Below are 15,160 nucleotides of genomic sequence, written 5' to 3'. Positions count from 1 at the left end.
AATACTTTGTACATGGTAGGTATTACTGAATTGAGGCCTGCTTGAATAATATTATTGAAGATTATCCTTAGTAATATACACACCCTAGAAAAGAGAACCATTATCTGGCTCATTGATTGAAACAATCGAATTTAAATGAGGACAAACCGGTTCACTTCTGGCCTGTGAAACAAGAGATAAATAGTATTTGAATTAGCACAAATACAGGCTGAACTATATGAAATTGCCATTTTTATAGACAAAAAGATTAATGAAGACTCACAATTTCATATGGTTCAACCTAATAACATAGAACAGATGTCAGTATAGAGATTAGAGTTTGAGTGTATGAATTGAATTGAAATTTAATTATTCAAAACATTTTAGGTATATTATAAGAATACTATTTAAAGAAAACCCACAGAGATCCTTTTGAAAGCAAAACACTCTTTTTTAAATGAGTAGTCGGCCTATAATCCATATATTATGTTCTCATTAACGTGGACCCACCCCTATATATAAAGGAAATACTTTTCATTATAACATAATTTTAGATGTGTGACCTAAAAGGAATTGCTCTTAGCTCACATATATATTTCAATTATAGGAAATTACATGTTTGTCTTAAATTAAAAACAAAGTGATAGAGATGATCATGCAAACAGCATTAGTCTGTAGTATAAAGACCCCATTGCGCCTCTGAAGAAGACAGGCCCGGCTGACTGGCCAAGTACTGTTAGAAAGTTACCAAAGTCTCCATGTTTATAAAATGGCGGAGTGACATAACCCACAGTGGCAGTTTAAAATAGTGTATACATGTCATGAATGCTCAATAAATACTAGCTATTAGGAGAAAGAAGATGCAATTTTTTTAAAAAGATGACAATTTTTTTTTCTCTTTGAAACTAAATCTGGAACTTAAGCAGCTTAAAAGGGGATTGATTCAGTGGTCTATGTCACACATCAGTTTGTCCCTCTCTTCACAGTGTAAGACAGTGGAGGTATCAGCCCTGTCCCAGGTGTATCCAGAAGTGGCTGAAATCTGCAAGCAGGTCCCAGACAGACTGAAGGTGAAATAAACCAAAATTTAAAGTTATAATGAAAAACTCTGAATAACTCTCAGCCTAAAGCATCTCAGCAAATTAGCCCACTTGGCTTGAACCTTTCATTTCTCTGCCCAAGTAAAGCAGCTACTCCTGAAGGGCAAGGCCATTACCCAGAGCCCGGGCCCCACTGCCTTTGCAGCACACGAGCAAGGATGGCTCCACAGCTGCTCTCTGAGGGGAGACACGTTCTCCCCTTGCTCCTGGGGAACCCAATAGGGGTGGCTCTGTTAGGAGTGATGTGAGTCTTCTCTCTTGGAAAAAACAAAAGTAAAATAGCTACAACTGTCACTTCTAGCCCATGTTTCAGTCTGTTGCCAACATAATAATGATACTATTTCAGGTAAGAGAAGCAGCAGAAATAAGAAGTGTGGTCTTTTTAAATGTTTTTTCTTTTAAAAAAAAAAAAAACGAAAAAAATCACCTTATTTTTCTTGCATTGTCAAATAAGAAAATACTGGATTTGTTTTCTCCCAACTGCTCTCATGATATAACTGTTATCACCATGAAAATGTAGCTGGAAGTTCTTTACATTATTGGGGCTTAAGTGGATTTGAGGCTCCAAGCAATAACATACTTAACCCCATCAGTAAGCCTGGAGTGACTCAAAGTGGACACAGACGTAAGAGTGAGAGGTGCAACTTTGATTAGTTTTCTTCTTGAGAATAACCGTGACATTTATCAGGCAGACCGTTAACCTGAGAATGTCCCAAATGACACAGGGCACTTCAACCCGATTAGCCTGGGCCCTGCCACCCCTGCACATACGACAGGCTCTGCTGGATGAGGTGCTCCCCAGGACCCCAGGAGTGACTGGTTGACAGCCTGCACAGACAGCAGCCCAGCTAAATGCACCACAGCCAGCAGCTTCCTGAAACAATCAAGAGCCCTTTCCAGAGTTTGATAACCTTTCTTTGGCCATGACTGAGGAGCAAGCTCATACTTAGTGGGGTACAGAGAAGCAAGCAAGGACTTTGCCATCCCAGGGAGCCAGAAGAAAGAGGCTGGCTGCCCTGGGCAGGAGACAGGGTCTCGGGCACAGCCACCTCCCACTCCCTCATCTCCTCCTCCATGCACAGAGCACACACAAGTCCACACAGAGGCACTGACCCACACAGACACGGAGACCAACACACACACACACACACACACACTCACACACACACACAGATACATATACAGATACAGGACCAAGATACACACACAGACACACACGCAGGACACCAACCCACATAGATACAAACGCAGAAATACACATATACACACACAGAGGACCCAGACACACATAGCTGTGCACACAGAGACACACCCAGAACATCAACCCACATGAACACAAACACAGACAGACACACATACACAAAGGACCAAGACACACACATACACACAAGGCCCATACACACAGCTATGCAGAGACACACACCCAGGACACCAACCCACACAGACATAGACAGATATATACACACCCATACACAAAGACACACAAAACACACACTATCCAAATAAATTCAGGAATTTGCTGTGTTCCCTCTGGTCTTTTTTCATCACATGCAGCCTCAGTGGCAGTCCCAGAAGGGAGCTCTGAGAATTCAGGGGTAAACACTCAGGCTCTCCCACTGCACTCCCACAACACACTTCTGACACCAAATGTGTGGGAGTTTCCCCCATACATCAAGCAAGCAACCAGTTCTACAGGAGAGTGTCCTCCAGTTCAAATGTGACACTGTCTACCTGAAGAAGTGTCAGTCCCACAAGAATTCCCCACTTGTGATGCCAATCCCAAGCCCCAGGTTGTTTCAGGTTGTTTTACTGTGCTTCTGACCAACTGGCTATAAATCAGGGTTCCCAGGACACCCTCCTCGGGTTTGATTAATTTGCTAGAGCTGCTCACAGAAGTCAGAGAAACTGACTTACATTTACCGGTTTATTATGAAGGTTATTATAAAGGATACAGATGAGGAGATGTGTAGGGCACAGCTTGGGGGAAGGTGTGTGGCGTTTCTCTGCCCTTCTTGGGCTCACCACCCCCTGGGAACCTCCACATGTCCCACTGTCTGGAAGCTCTCCAAACCCTGTCCTTTTGGGTTTTATGGAGGCTTTGTATGTAGGCATGATTTAGTAAATCATTGGCCACTGGTGATCAGCCCTTTCCCCCCACCACCCCCAGAGGTTGGGGTGGGGGACGGTGCCCGAAAGTCCCGCCCTCTAGTCCTGCCTTGGTCTTTCCTGTGACCAGCACCATCCAGAAGCGACCTAGAAGCTGCCAGCCACCAGTCGTCTCATTAGCGCACAAAAAGACACCTATCACTGGAGATTCCAAGGATTTTAGGAGTTGTGCAGCAGGAAACAGGGATGGAGGAAAACAAAATATCTGTTTCACAATATCACATGCACACAGAGGGCTTTCTGTTAGTTTAAGACTGGCCTTGTGACTCCTGGGAGAAAATGTTGGCTGCAATCAAAAGCGCTAAACCTACAAAGCAAAAAGGCCATCAAGGAATGTTGGAGATGCCTCCCTGAGCTGTGCTTTGCAGCCTGCTCACATCAAGAAGTCCAGCTAATCACACAGAATTGTTTTCAGGGGATTTGAAACTTATTATTTAATAATGTTATTGCTGACATTCTAGAGTTCACTGATGTGTCTATGAGCTTTTGTGAATATAGAAGAATTATCACAGACACTGGAACAAAATCCATTTTGCCTAGATAAGCCAACAATTTTTAGGGCCAGTAAAAAGAAAAAAAAAATCCTATGAATGATTTATTTAATACTTGAATTTGTGAGGAATTGTCTTCCACAAGAGGAAACAAATAAATCACCAGGTCTAACAAGATGAGAGAGAGTGAGCAGAGGACAACCGCAGAAGTTTTTTAGATACATGTTCTGTGCTTCCCCCTGCCACTCCTCCAGGACTGTCACCATCCTTACTTAATGCTAATTTGTCCACAAAACCTTGATTATGAACTTACCCCAAGGCTGAGCATAGTGGCTCATGCCTGTAATCCCAGCACTTTGGGAGGCTGAAGCAGGAGGATCACTTGAGTCCAGGAGTTTGAGACCAGCCTGGGCAACATAGTGAGACCCCCGTCTCTACAAAAACTTGAAAAATTAGCCGGGCGTGGTGGCGTTTGCCTGTAGTCCCAGCCACTCAGGAGGCTGAGGCAGAAGGATCATTTGAGCCCTGGAGGTGGAAGCTACAGTGAGCCATGAGCGCATCACTGCACGCCAGGCTGGGTGACAGGGCAAGACCCTGCCTCAACAAACAAAAACAAAACTTACCCTAAGCAAGGGTTTGTGCTAGAAGTTGGGAATAAAAAGATGCAAAACTAAGCCCTGATCTTCGCAGTGGGGACGTGGAGGGAGCACATGCAGTCCAACAGCACAGCAGTCAGTACCTCTGGCCCTCGGCAGGTGGAAGGCGGCTTCCAGGAGCGGGATGGAGATGAGTACTAAGGGTGAGTAGAAGCAGGCCAGCGCAGGAAGAGAAGAAAGCTTGTTCCAAGCAGAGGGCACAGCTTATTCACAGGTATGGAGAGGAGAAAGTGAGTCTTCTCACGGAGAATTTTCATGAGTTGGAAGAGGTGCCCTTCAGAGGACTTGTCATGATGGGACCAAGCTTTCCAACCTCAGCTGAGCCTGAGTTGCTGCTTGATAGACTTTTGGTGTCCTGCTCCATTTTCTCTCCCAGTACTCATAACAGCAATTCCAAACCTTCAACACGGCAATGTCCTCTCCACTCTCCACAGAGAAACTTACCTGCTTCTGAGGAGAGGCCTCCAGAGAGAAGCATCGACTTCCCCAGCCCCACACCTACAAGTGTGCTTGCACCCAGCCCATCTTTGTTCTCCTCACTCCGGGTAGAAGGGGTGGTTGTTCCTCCTTTTGTCTAAAGCTACTTCCATTGCAGCCCAGGACCCTTGTCATGCTGCCCCAGTAAAGAACTTGTCCATTCCTCATCCCTTCTTTCCTGTATCTTCAACCTCTTCATCCCTAGTAGCTCCTTCCTATCAGCAATTCAATATGCTAGAGTTCCTTTCATCTGAAGAACAGACAGGAAAACTCTCTAACTTCTCAAAGAACCACGTTTCCCTTCCCTTCATGGCCAAGTGTCTTTAAGAGTCCTCTATAATGACTGCCTCTAATTTCTCAACCTCCCAGTTTCCATCCACCCTGCAACCCACAGCAGTCCACTTCCACTCCTGCTAGAGTCTCCACCTACTTCCTTGCTGCTAAGTTCAAGGGAATTAAGTTAAATTCCCTGTCTGTCCTCATCTGGCTTGATCTCTACATCACTTAATGCTATTAACCTGTTCTTCCTGAAATTCTCTTCCCTCTTGTATCTGTAATCACTTGACTCCTCTCCTCATTTCTTTCCTACCTCTCTGTCTGGTCCTGTTTGGCCCCTTTCATGTAAGTGGGGAGAAAACAGAAACCTATTAATAGAGAAGGGCCAGTGGGAACAGGAGAGAGGAGGTCTTGTTGAAGGAGGATAAAGACAGCACAGGTAGAGGCAGTGGCTTCAAAAAGCAAAACACCATGCTAACCTCCCTCTGAGACTGAAGCAAGAAGGTAAGAAAGGCAGAATGTGACAAAGGTCATGCCTAGAGGCCTCAATTCTCTGTATAATCTAGAAGGAAAGGGCGTCTGCTGCTTGGGTTGGCAGGAGCTGAGCCTTGCAGAGAGACGTGAAGATAAGGCAGAATCCTGGCTAGAAGCAGGCAGGTGTGGTGAGCGAAGGCGGGTGAAGGGCCTGCTGAGGTCATGTGCAGGTAGGGTGCATGCCGAGGATGGATCCGGCCAGCAGAGTCATTTGCTGTTTCCCATCAGCACTGAACGCCCTGGGGTAGGACAGTAAAGAGCAGCCCAGGAGGATTCAGCCAGGGTTTGGTTCTTCTGGGCCAGTGGAGCAGAAGGCTCGCAAGGCCAGGGATTCAGGGATGCTGATGAAGGGAGCACCCCGCTGAGCCACCAGTGGACCCAGCGGAAGGGAAGCAGTAGCCAGAAGTAAGCTATTCTAGGTCAGAAGTACTAGCCTCTACTGCCTGGGAGGAAAGGAGAAATCCAGAAACTGGCTGTCCCTGGGAGATGGAGGAGCAGATGCGGTGACAGAGAGTGGAGCTAGACAGAAAAGGGGAGGGGGGAGTTGAAGTGGGGCGATGGCAGGTGACTGCCAAAATCCAGGTGTGTGTTCATGCTGTGTTCTTGTTTAAATTCGTATTGTGGAAGTTTCAAATCTACACAGATATAGAGAGAGTGGTCTGATGATTCCCTCAGTACCCATTCCCTGGCTTCAACAGTTGTCAACATTTTGTCCATCTTACTTCATCTAATCATCCCCAACTCACACTTTTGAGGAAGGGGTTATGGAAGGCTGCAGCATATTCATGCAAATCCAAGATTTCATATTATTTCACCTATAAATACTTAAATAGGTAAAATTCAGGTTTTTAACCTGAGAGTGGTTCACTGAAATAACAGTTTTAGGCCGGGCGCGGTGGCTCAAGCCTGTAATCCCAGCACTTTGGGAGGCCAAGACGGGCGGATCATGAGGTCAGGAGATTGAGACCATCCTGGCTAACACGGTGAAACCCTGTCTCTACTAAAAATACAAAAAAAAACCAAGCCGGGCGAGGTGGCGGGTGCCTGTAGTCCCAGCTACTCCGGAGGCTGAGGCAGGAGAATGGCATAAACCCGGGAGGCGGAGCTTGCAGTGAGCTGAGATCCGGCCACTGCACTCCAGCCCAAGCAACAGAGCAAGACTCCGTCTCAAAAAAAAAAAATAAAATAACGGTTTTAGGTAAAAGAGGAGGAGGATAATAATAACTATTGAGTGTTTAGTATATGTCAGATATTTTACACATCTTATTTAACTCTTCCAAACCCTCTAAGGTCTGTATTATTGTCATTCCCATTTTACATATGAGGAATCAGAAGTTTTGTGAAGCTGCAAGATTTGCCTAGAAGCACTTAGCTAATAAATGGAGGTTTTGGGGATTAAACTGCAGTCTATCAGAGTGCAACGTCTTTTCTCTCCAACTCAGCACTCTGCTGAATGTTGGCTGGGGGCGGTGGGTTAAGGAGACAAAAGTTATGAAGTTAGGATATTGGCTACCTTCAGTACATCTCCTAGGATCATAATTCCAAGCAAGGTAAAAAAATAAAGGCTGTAATTTATGTGCCAGCATGTTTTATGAATATTAGGGGAGAGAGGTCCTGACAGGAAGGTCGATGCCTGAAATAGAAAAGAGAGAACAAGATAAGTGCATTGCCTGTGCCTCAAAGAACCAGGAGCTTTTGCATGTGGGTGAAGGGGGATGGTCTCCTAAGGGAGGCAGATGAAAGGCCCACACCCCACCTGACCTCACTGGGGGTAAAGGGATCAGTAACTCCAGTGGAAAGAAGGAGTGACCTACCAGGGAGAGTCTGGGTATGGTAAAAGGGGAGAGGGCAAGGTCACGCGAGGGTCAATTTGCAGTGGAACACAGGGGTCCAGTGGGCAGAGTGAGTGGGGAGAGAAGTTGTAGAAGGTTCATGAGGCAAGAACAGAAAGCGGTAGAAAGAGGGACAGGAGGGAGTCTTTTCAAAGTTTAATGGAAATTAAAGCAACTGCCTAGCTTCATGCTACTCAAAGTGTGGACAATGGGACCAGTGCCAGTCTGCAAGCTCTTTGTTAGTCGTTGGGCCAGGTACAGAAATGAAGAGGAAGGGGTGTAGAAATTTTCCACAGGCCATAGGCTTTTTGTATAGTATCGATCCGTGACATATTAAAAATGTCTTAAAAATGACCCTTCACCACAGATGGCTTCAGATGTACTGGTATATATTGCCTTATGTATTATGATGTATTCACTCTAATTTTTCCATCTTGTTCAATCCAGGCCACTGAACACTTTATTGCAATAGGCAGCTTTCTAATCTTCCCTTTGATTTTTTTTCTTTTTCCATCAATTTTGATGAATACGGACTTCCCTATAGTCTTAAAAGAAATAGAAGCTAAAATTAATTGGGAAGAGTTAACATTTACCACTTTTTCTACAAGATTTCTTTAAAATGGAAATGAAGTTCTGTGCTTTATCATATTTAATAGTTACTGAATCCAGTTTTCCAGACTCTTAGTAAAAGCTTTCTCAGAATTCCAAGATTGGGGATGATTATGCCTTTCCAGTAAAAGATCTTATTTTCAGATATTATTCCTCATTTTAAGAATATTACAAGTTTTTAAAAGTGACTGAACTTGGTCTAGACAGCAGATTTCAATAGTTGCTAAGGAACTAGATCACTGCTAATCTAAGGAATGTATTATTCATTTTTACTTCCATTTGTTACTACAGCACTTTAATTGCCGATAAATGTCTTTTATGGCTCTCCAAGGTGTAAAACATCTCTCCCTTAGCTAGTCACGGGAGACAGTGTTTATATGCATCCTCCAAGCAGGCAGTATTCAGGCACGAAGTGGCTCAAAAGAAGGAAAAGGCTTCTTGCAGCACAAACAATAGCTGGGTTTGTAAGCACAGGCCATAGCTGAGCGCTCAAGGACAGACCAGCCACACCCACCCATGCATAAGACCTGGCCGGGCTGTCTGCTGATGCTGTGCACTGCGCTGATTGCCTCTTCGTGTAGTAGATGATGTCATTCTGCAACCTGCTGCCACACAGTCATCAGACAATCAATTCCTCAGATAAAAGATTGGTTGTCAAACCCAAGAAACTCATTTTCCACACGGCAGCCAAAATGAGCTTTTTGAAAAGCTAATCTGATAGCATCACCCCAACCTTACCCAACCTCTCCCAACCCCACTGCGCTTGAAACACTTCAGTGCTTCCCAGGGCCTTTAAGATAAGGATAAAGCCCTTATAGAGCATGGAACTCTCTCCCTGGACTGCCCCTCCCAAGCAGACTGCACTTCGTGTTCAGTCTTCCCTTTCCTTTTTAAAGGAAGCCTTGCCCTGGCTCTTCCACTGCCCAAAAGCTCTTCCATCCTCTGAGGCAACACCCATACTCACTTCTAGTCTCAGCCCTGTTCTCCCGTTAGCTAGAAGTACCTAGGTCGGTCCTCATCCAATCAATAGTACTCTTCCTGGCATTTATCACATTTGTAAGTTTACATTTATTTGTGTGTGTGTTTGATAAAGGTCTAGTTCTCCAATAGACCAGAGCTGAAGAGGATAGAAACTGTTCATTTTTATAAAGACTGTTAATTCTCCTATCTAGCACAGCCCCTAGCACATAGTGCTCCAAGAGTGAGTACTGAAAGCATAAACTCTTAGACATGGAATCCAAACAAGCACTCTAGGCTTTTCTATTTGTGGACAGTCTGGCCAAGACTCATTATGTAATGAGCAGTGTCTTTGCCAAAGCACCGACTGGAAACTCTAGTGAGGGACCAGCAGCTGCTTCTCCATGAGCCAGTTGCCAGCTCTTACAGAGTTATAGCAGTCTTTTCATTATCAAAAATAATATACCTGCCTTACAAAAAGAAAATCCACAATTGCTAGTGCTGGTGCTGAACAAGAAAAGCAAGTGAAGTCATCTAATGCTCTCCTCCCTCATGGGGGACATACACTATGGGTGTAGTCGGGAATTAGAAGGTTAGTAAGAGCTGACATAATATGAATTCTGACTGTGGCTGAGGCTCATGCTGGTGCTCATGTACTTTCTCATTTAACCCCCTCAACAAGTCTATGTTTATCCTTCTTTTACAGATAAGGAAACAGGGAGTTTAAGTAATTTGCCCAAGGTCACACAGGTAGCAATGCAGAGAGTGGATCTGAAGCCACATTATCTAACTCATTGTGGAGCCTACACTCTTTGTCATTACTGTTGCTGCCTCTCCTGGAGAGGTCCGGAACATAGCCTCAGCAGAAATCCAGGAAGGTCCATACTCATAGACTGAATAGTATCTCTGCATGGAGGGGCAGTGTCCCTTTTAATGTAATACGGTTGAAATGAGACTTTACTCCACTAAAAACAGCTGAACTGCCTGCCTTCCATTTCCTCACTTTCCTTACATTTCCCATTTTCACTCATTTCTTAAATACAGATTGATTACCTCACTCCCGGGTTCATGAATGTGCCGTCGATTCACTTTGCTTATAGGAATATAACAAACCACTCAGCCTGGCACACACACCCCCATGGTGTGGCTCAGGCTCTGCCCCCATTTCGACCACATCCCTCACGTAGGACCCTTGAGTGGTCTCCCAGCAAGCCCAGGGCTCACCGGCTTCCTTGATGTGTTTCTCCCGTCTTGAAATCCTGTTCATCCACAGAAGCCAGGTCGGTTTCAGGAACAAATCATGTATAGAGTGACAACGAATACTTCTATCACAGGTTGAGCATCTCTCATTCCAAAATCTGAAATCTGAAGCACTCCAAAGCCCAAAACTTTTTGAGCACCAACATGACACCACAAGTGGAAAAGTCCACACCTGACCTCATGCAGCAAGTCACAGTCATACAACACACAGTTTGTTCAGCGTCCCCTAGGGTAAAATCAACTTACCTTGGGATATGTGGGTAAGGTGTATATGAAACGTAAATCAATTTTGTGTTTAGACTTGCGTCCCATCCCCAATATCTTACATTATATATATGCAGATATTTCAAAATCAAAGAAATCTGGCCAGGCGCATTGGCTCACGCCTGTAATCCCAGCACTTTGGGAAGCTGAGGGAGGTGGATCACCTGAGGTCAGGAGTTTGAGACCAGCGTGGTCAACATGGTGAAACCCCATCTCTACTGAAAATACAAAAATCAGCTGGGGGTGGTGGCACATGCCTGTAATCTCAGCTACTCTGGAGGGTGAAGCAGGAGAATCACTTGAACCCGGGAGATGGAGGTTGCAGTGAGGCAAGATAACATCACTACACTCCAGCATGGGTGACAGAGCACAAGACTCCATCTCAAAAAAAAAAAAAATCTGAAATCCAAAACTTCTGGTCTCAAACATTCTGGATAAGGAGTACTCAACCTGTATTTTTAAATAATTCCTAATTTAAGTCCCATAGTATTCAAATCTGGCTGGAGGAAAGATTAATTAAAAAGGTAAAAGCCTTTAGTAAACATGATTCTTAAGGTTTTCAATTGTAGATTGAGATTCAAAGTAGGAGAGAATATTTAATATCACTTCTAGTGGTTTGTTTTTTCTCAACAACTCTAAATCTACCAGAAGGGCCTTGCAGCAGTTTTCTCAAAGTGTAACAAATTCTGCTTTGTATATCATCTCTTTGTGTTTAATTACAAGGATTTGAATTTACCAGTTAATCAGTAATTAGATAGTAGTTTACCAAAAGAAATTAAACAAAGATAAAAACAAAAACACAACTTAGCACAAGCCATATCATCTGGTAATGTTTCATGTAGCATGATTAAAATATTCCCTGAGAAATACAGGTAACTGAGTCATTAGTGATGTATTCCTTTTACTTTGTTGTGGTTGTTAGTGATTTCCAGTGCCAGCAGGAAACTTAAAGGAAATCCAAATCCAAAAACTCTCTGATTATACTAATTATTCCTTTTTTCATTCTTCATTGTAAATCTCTTTATGATGCTCAATAATTATTTTGAAATGTGGTAGATTTTTGCAATGCAAAATGTATATTTTACAATGATGCATTCTGTATTGTCATATTTTAAAAAACACATAAATCAGTATTTGAGTTAATTATCAATTAGACCTCTAAAGCAAAATGTTCACCTTAGGTGTGGAAAATCAAAAGAGATACAAAGCAGATTGAGAGAGGGGTGAAAAGGTCCCTGAAACCAAGATGTAGAAGAGGGAAAAAGGTTGTTTAGCAAGTCATTGTAGGAACCCGGGGAGGGGCGAGGGGACCCTCTCCTTACCAAATCATGTCATCCTGCTGTACCAGGTGCACGGGCCTCCTATCCTGGTTTTTAAACCTTTGTTAGTAAGGGAATAAAAGCAGACTGGCTGTTGGAAAGAGAAGTCAGCAGCCCTCCTAATTCAGTCTTGGAAGAGGTGTGGGCAGCAGCCAGCTCAGGTGTCCCCCACTCTGGGTGATCCTGGAGCTGGGCTCTGGGAAGGGCAGATAGCTGGAGGAGCCCCAAGGTAGATTAGTGGATATGCAGCAAGCCCCAATTTATCCCTTCTGTGACCAGCATTACATGGGGAGATTGAGCCAACAAAACACTCAGAATTACCTGAAGGTGCTTTGCATTCTTTCCCTGGTGCGATTTCAAGAGGCTTTGTCTGTTTAAGAAAATGGCTTTACCTTTACTCCCAAGTACAGGGATCTTATAAACTGTGAATACTGTAAAATCTTTAAATGGTATGCCAAATGAATGAACAGTTTTTTCCCCTAAGTGTATGAGGTTGTCTTGAAAACTTCTGTATGGAGTGAATTTCACTGCACTCTTTTTTTTTTTTTTTTTTTTTTGGAGACGGAGTCTCGCTCTGTCCCCCAGGCTGGAGTGCAGTGGCCGGATCTCAGCTCACTGCAAGCTCCGCCTCCCGTGTTTATGCCATTCTCCTGCCTCAGCCTCCCTAGTAGCTGGGCAGGCGCCCGCCACCTCGCCCGGCGAGTTTTTTTGTGTTTTTTTAGTAGGGATGGGGTTTCACCGTGTTAGCCAGGATGGTCTCGATCTCCTGACCTCGTGATCCGCCCGTCTCGGTATCCCAAAGTGCTGGGATTACAGGCTTGAGCCACCCGTGCCCGGCTACTGTGCACTCTTAAGCTTGCTTTACAGAAGTATTTTAATAGTCATCTCTGAAACAAGTAATTTGTCTTTTGATAGAACAATTTGCTAAGGTGCGTAAGGTGCATAAGGAGCATAAGGTGTTTGAGAAGAATTATTGAAGAAAATTTCAAAGATTTCAGTCTCTTGGTACCTTCGATTGAAAGAATAGGCTTTGTTTAATAATTTAGTATCATGGGTGGACTTCAGAGAGCCAAACTGTAACAATTTTTGTAACTTCATGATGAAATTAATTGAGCAGCCCCCCCCCCATAATTGGGAACTATTTGTTTTTTTCTCCAGTTTAAGAATTTATCTTCCCACTGTTTTGTGAAGCAGTGCTATGAAGTTTCTATCTCTAAGAGTTCATTGCTTTTACAAATCAGGTAGCACACCTGTGAATGAAAGCCACATTTGTCAAAGTGACAATTCATTTGTGGATATGGCTTATTAATCCTCTGTTGGGCTTCTTCAGCTATTCTCTAATTTGAAAATGTTCATCTCTCAGGAGGTAGTACAATTTATTTGATTTCATCGTACGACACAAACTTTTGCCTCTCAATTTTACCCCCTTTATTGAAATAGGCTTAAAAGAAGTTGACTGCAGTCACCATGATCATAATCTTATGAACCTTTATGCAGGGTTAACTGGCCAAAATTAATGAACCAGAGCAACCTCTTCATCTCAGTGAATGATTGCCAGTGGCTCTTCACTTTAACAACATGGTAACTATTCCCATGACCTACTCTTTTTATAGTAAGTAGTTTTTAAAAATTTTTTTTAAAGTTTGGGAGCTCAAACACCCCTAGTTGCATTTCTTCTCCAGGCTCTCCCTTCTCAGTAAATGGCTCTAGTTAGTGCTCCAGCCAACACCTGACAGCCTTCCTTGCTCCCTTTTGCTCATCTCCCACATCCAAGTGCATCAGCCAGTCTTGCTGGGTCTCCAGCCACTGTTCCCACCCTAGTCCAAGCTCTCCTGGACTCCTAGCAGTCATCTCCTAAGTAGCCTCTCTACTTCTATTCTACCTTCCCTAAAATCCATTCTCCATATAGCAGCTCAGCTAATTAATTATATTACAGATATTCATCATATTACTTCACTAGGCCTGCTTAAAGCCTCCCAGGGACTTTCCGTTTCACTTAGAATAAAATCAAAACACCTTCCATGGCCACTGGACCCCATCTGACCGGCTCTGCACTGCTCTCCCCTTCTCACACGGTAGGATCAACCTTTAAACATTCCTGCACATTCCCACTGCCATGCCTTTCCACAGGCTGCTGCCTCAGCTTGGGGTGCACTTCCCTGCCCCTCAGGACAGACTCTCCCCCACCTTCACAGTTCACCTCAGACGTCACCACCTCAGAGAAACATCTGGCCACCTTAGATGCAGCCCCCACAGGCAGGCACTGTCACATTAGCCTGTGTATTCACTTCATAGCCCTTGTCACTGTCAGAAATGATTTTGTTCTTTCTAGCTTGTTTGTTTATTGATAAGTGTGTTGCTTCCTGCCATCCTCTAGGCTCCATGAAAGCAAGAACCTTGTCTACCGTTCACCTCATGTCACTCATGGCTAGAACAGGGTCTAGCCCACAGCACACTCTCAATGAACAGTTGTTAGATGAAGTATGGGTGATGGAATCCTTGTCTTCCTAATACTATATGACTTTGAAACACTTCACTTCATGGACTTCAGCTTCCTCATCTGTAAAATAAAGCTAACAGAGCATCGGTTGTTCATGGGGATAAGTTAATAGAGTAAACGTGTGACAGCATATGGTACCTTGTGTGGCCCACAGCAGATGCAGAGTGAACAGTCACCAATGTCCCTTCCTGTTTTACAGGAAATCTTCAGAGGAACTAGACATGGACAAGGTGACAGCAGCAATGGTACTAACCAGCTTGTCGACTAGCCCTTTGGTTCGAAGTCCTCCGGTGCGGCCAAACGGTAAGCCCAGGATATGGGGCTTAGGGAAGGGCCCCTTGACACCAAGAGCAGGGCTTCTCTTTGAGGCATCTCATTCCTGTCAAATGCTATGAACCACTGACCCTCACCCATTAGCAGGAAGCAAAGGGAAACATGGAAGAAATCGAGGGCCCCAGAGCTGTCAGCTTCCTCTTCATCTTCCCAGGGAGCCCACTGCTTCTTGTTCACCCATCCCTCCGTTCAACTCACTTTTATTGAGCTCCTTTATTTTCTGCCTTGCTAGGACACGTCTTTGCAGTACTTGTGTCCCTTTTTTTCCCAGGTAAATGAAGATTGAGCTAATGAATTATTTTCCCTAGCATTATTTCTGTTTGACTGGGGAGGCAGTTGGATCAAAGAACTCTGAGATTATTTTTTAAAAACATTATCTCAGACTCCTTATATAGATATTATCTATA

General features: G+C 44.1%; 1 protein-coding gene across 1 annotated transcript in view; it reads left to right on the top strand.

The window, feature by feature from the left end:
* The window catches only part of ZNF704 (zinc finger protein 704), a 251,943-nt gene that overhangs the window by 180,074 nt on the left and 56,709 nt on the right, over window positions 1–15,160 (top strand). Inside the window, exon 3 of the mRNA XM_033202167.1 lies at window positions 14,620–14,723. Within this exon, the coding sequence (XP_033058058.1) occupies window positions 14,620–14,723 (104 nt within the window). The remainder of the gene's footprint in view (window positions 1–14,619; window positions 14,724–15,160) is intronic.

The sequence above is a fragment of the Trachypithecus francoisi genome, unplaced genomic scaffold (assembly GCF_009764315.1).
Source record: "Trachypithecus francoisi isolate TF-2019V2 unplaced genomic scaffold, Tfra_2.0 Lachesis_group7, whole genome shotgun sequence".
In the NCBI taxonomy this organism is placed as follows: domain Eukaryota; kingdom Metazoa; phylum Chordata; class Mammalia; order Primates; family Cercopithecidae; genus Trachypithecus; species Trachypithecus francoisi.
This window is presented reverse-complemented; position numbering and strand designations above follow the sequence as displayed.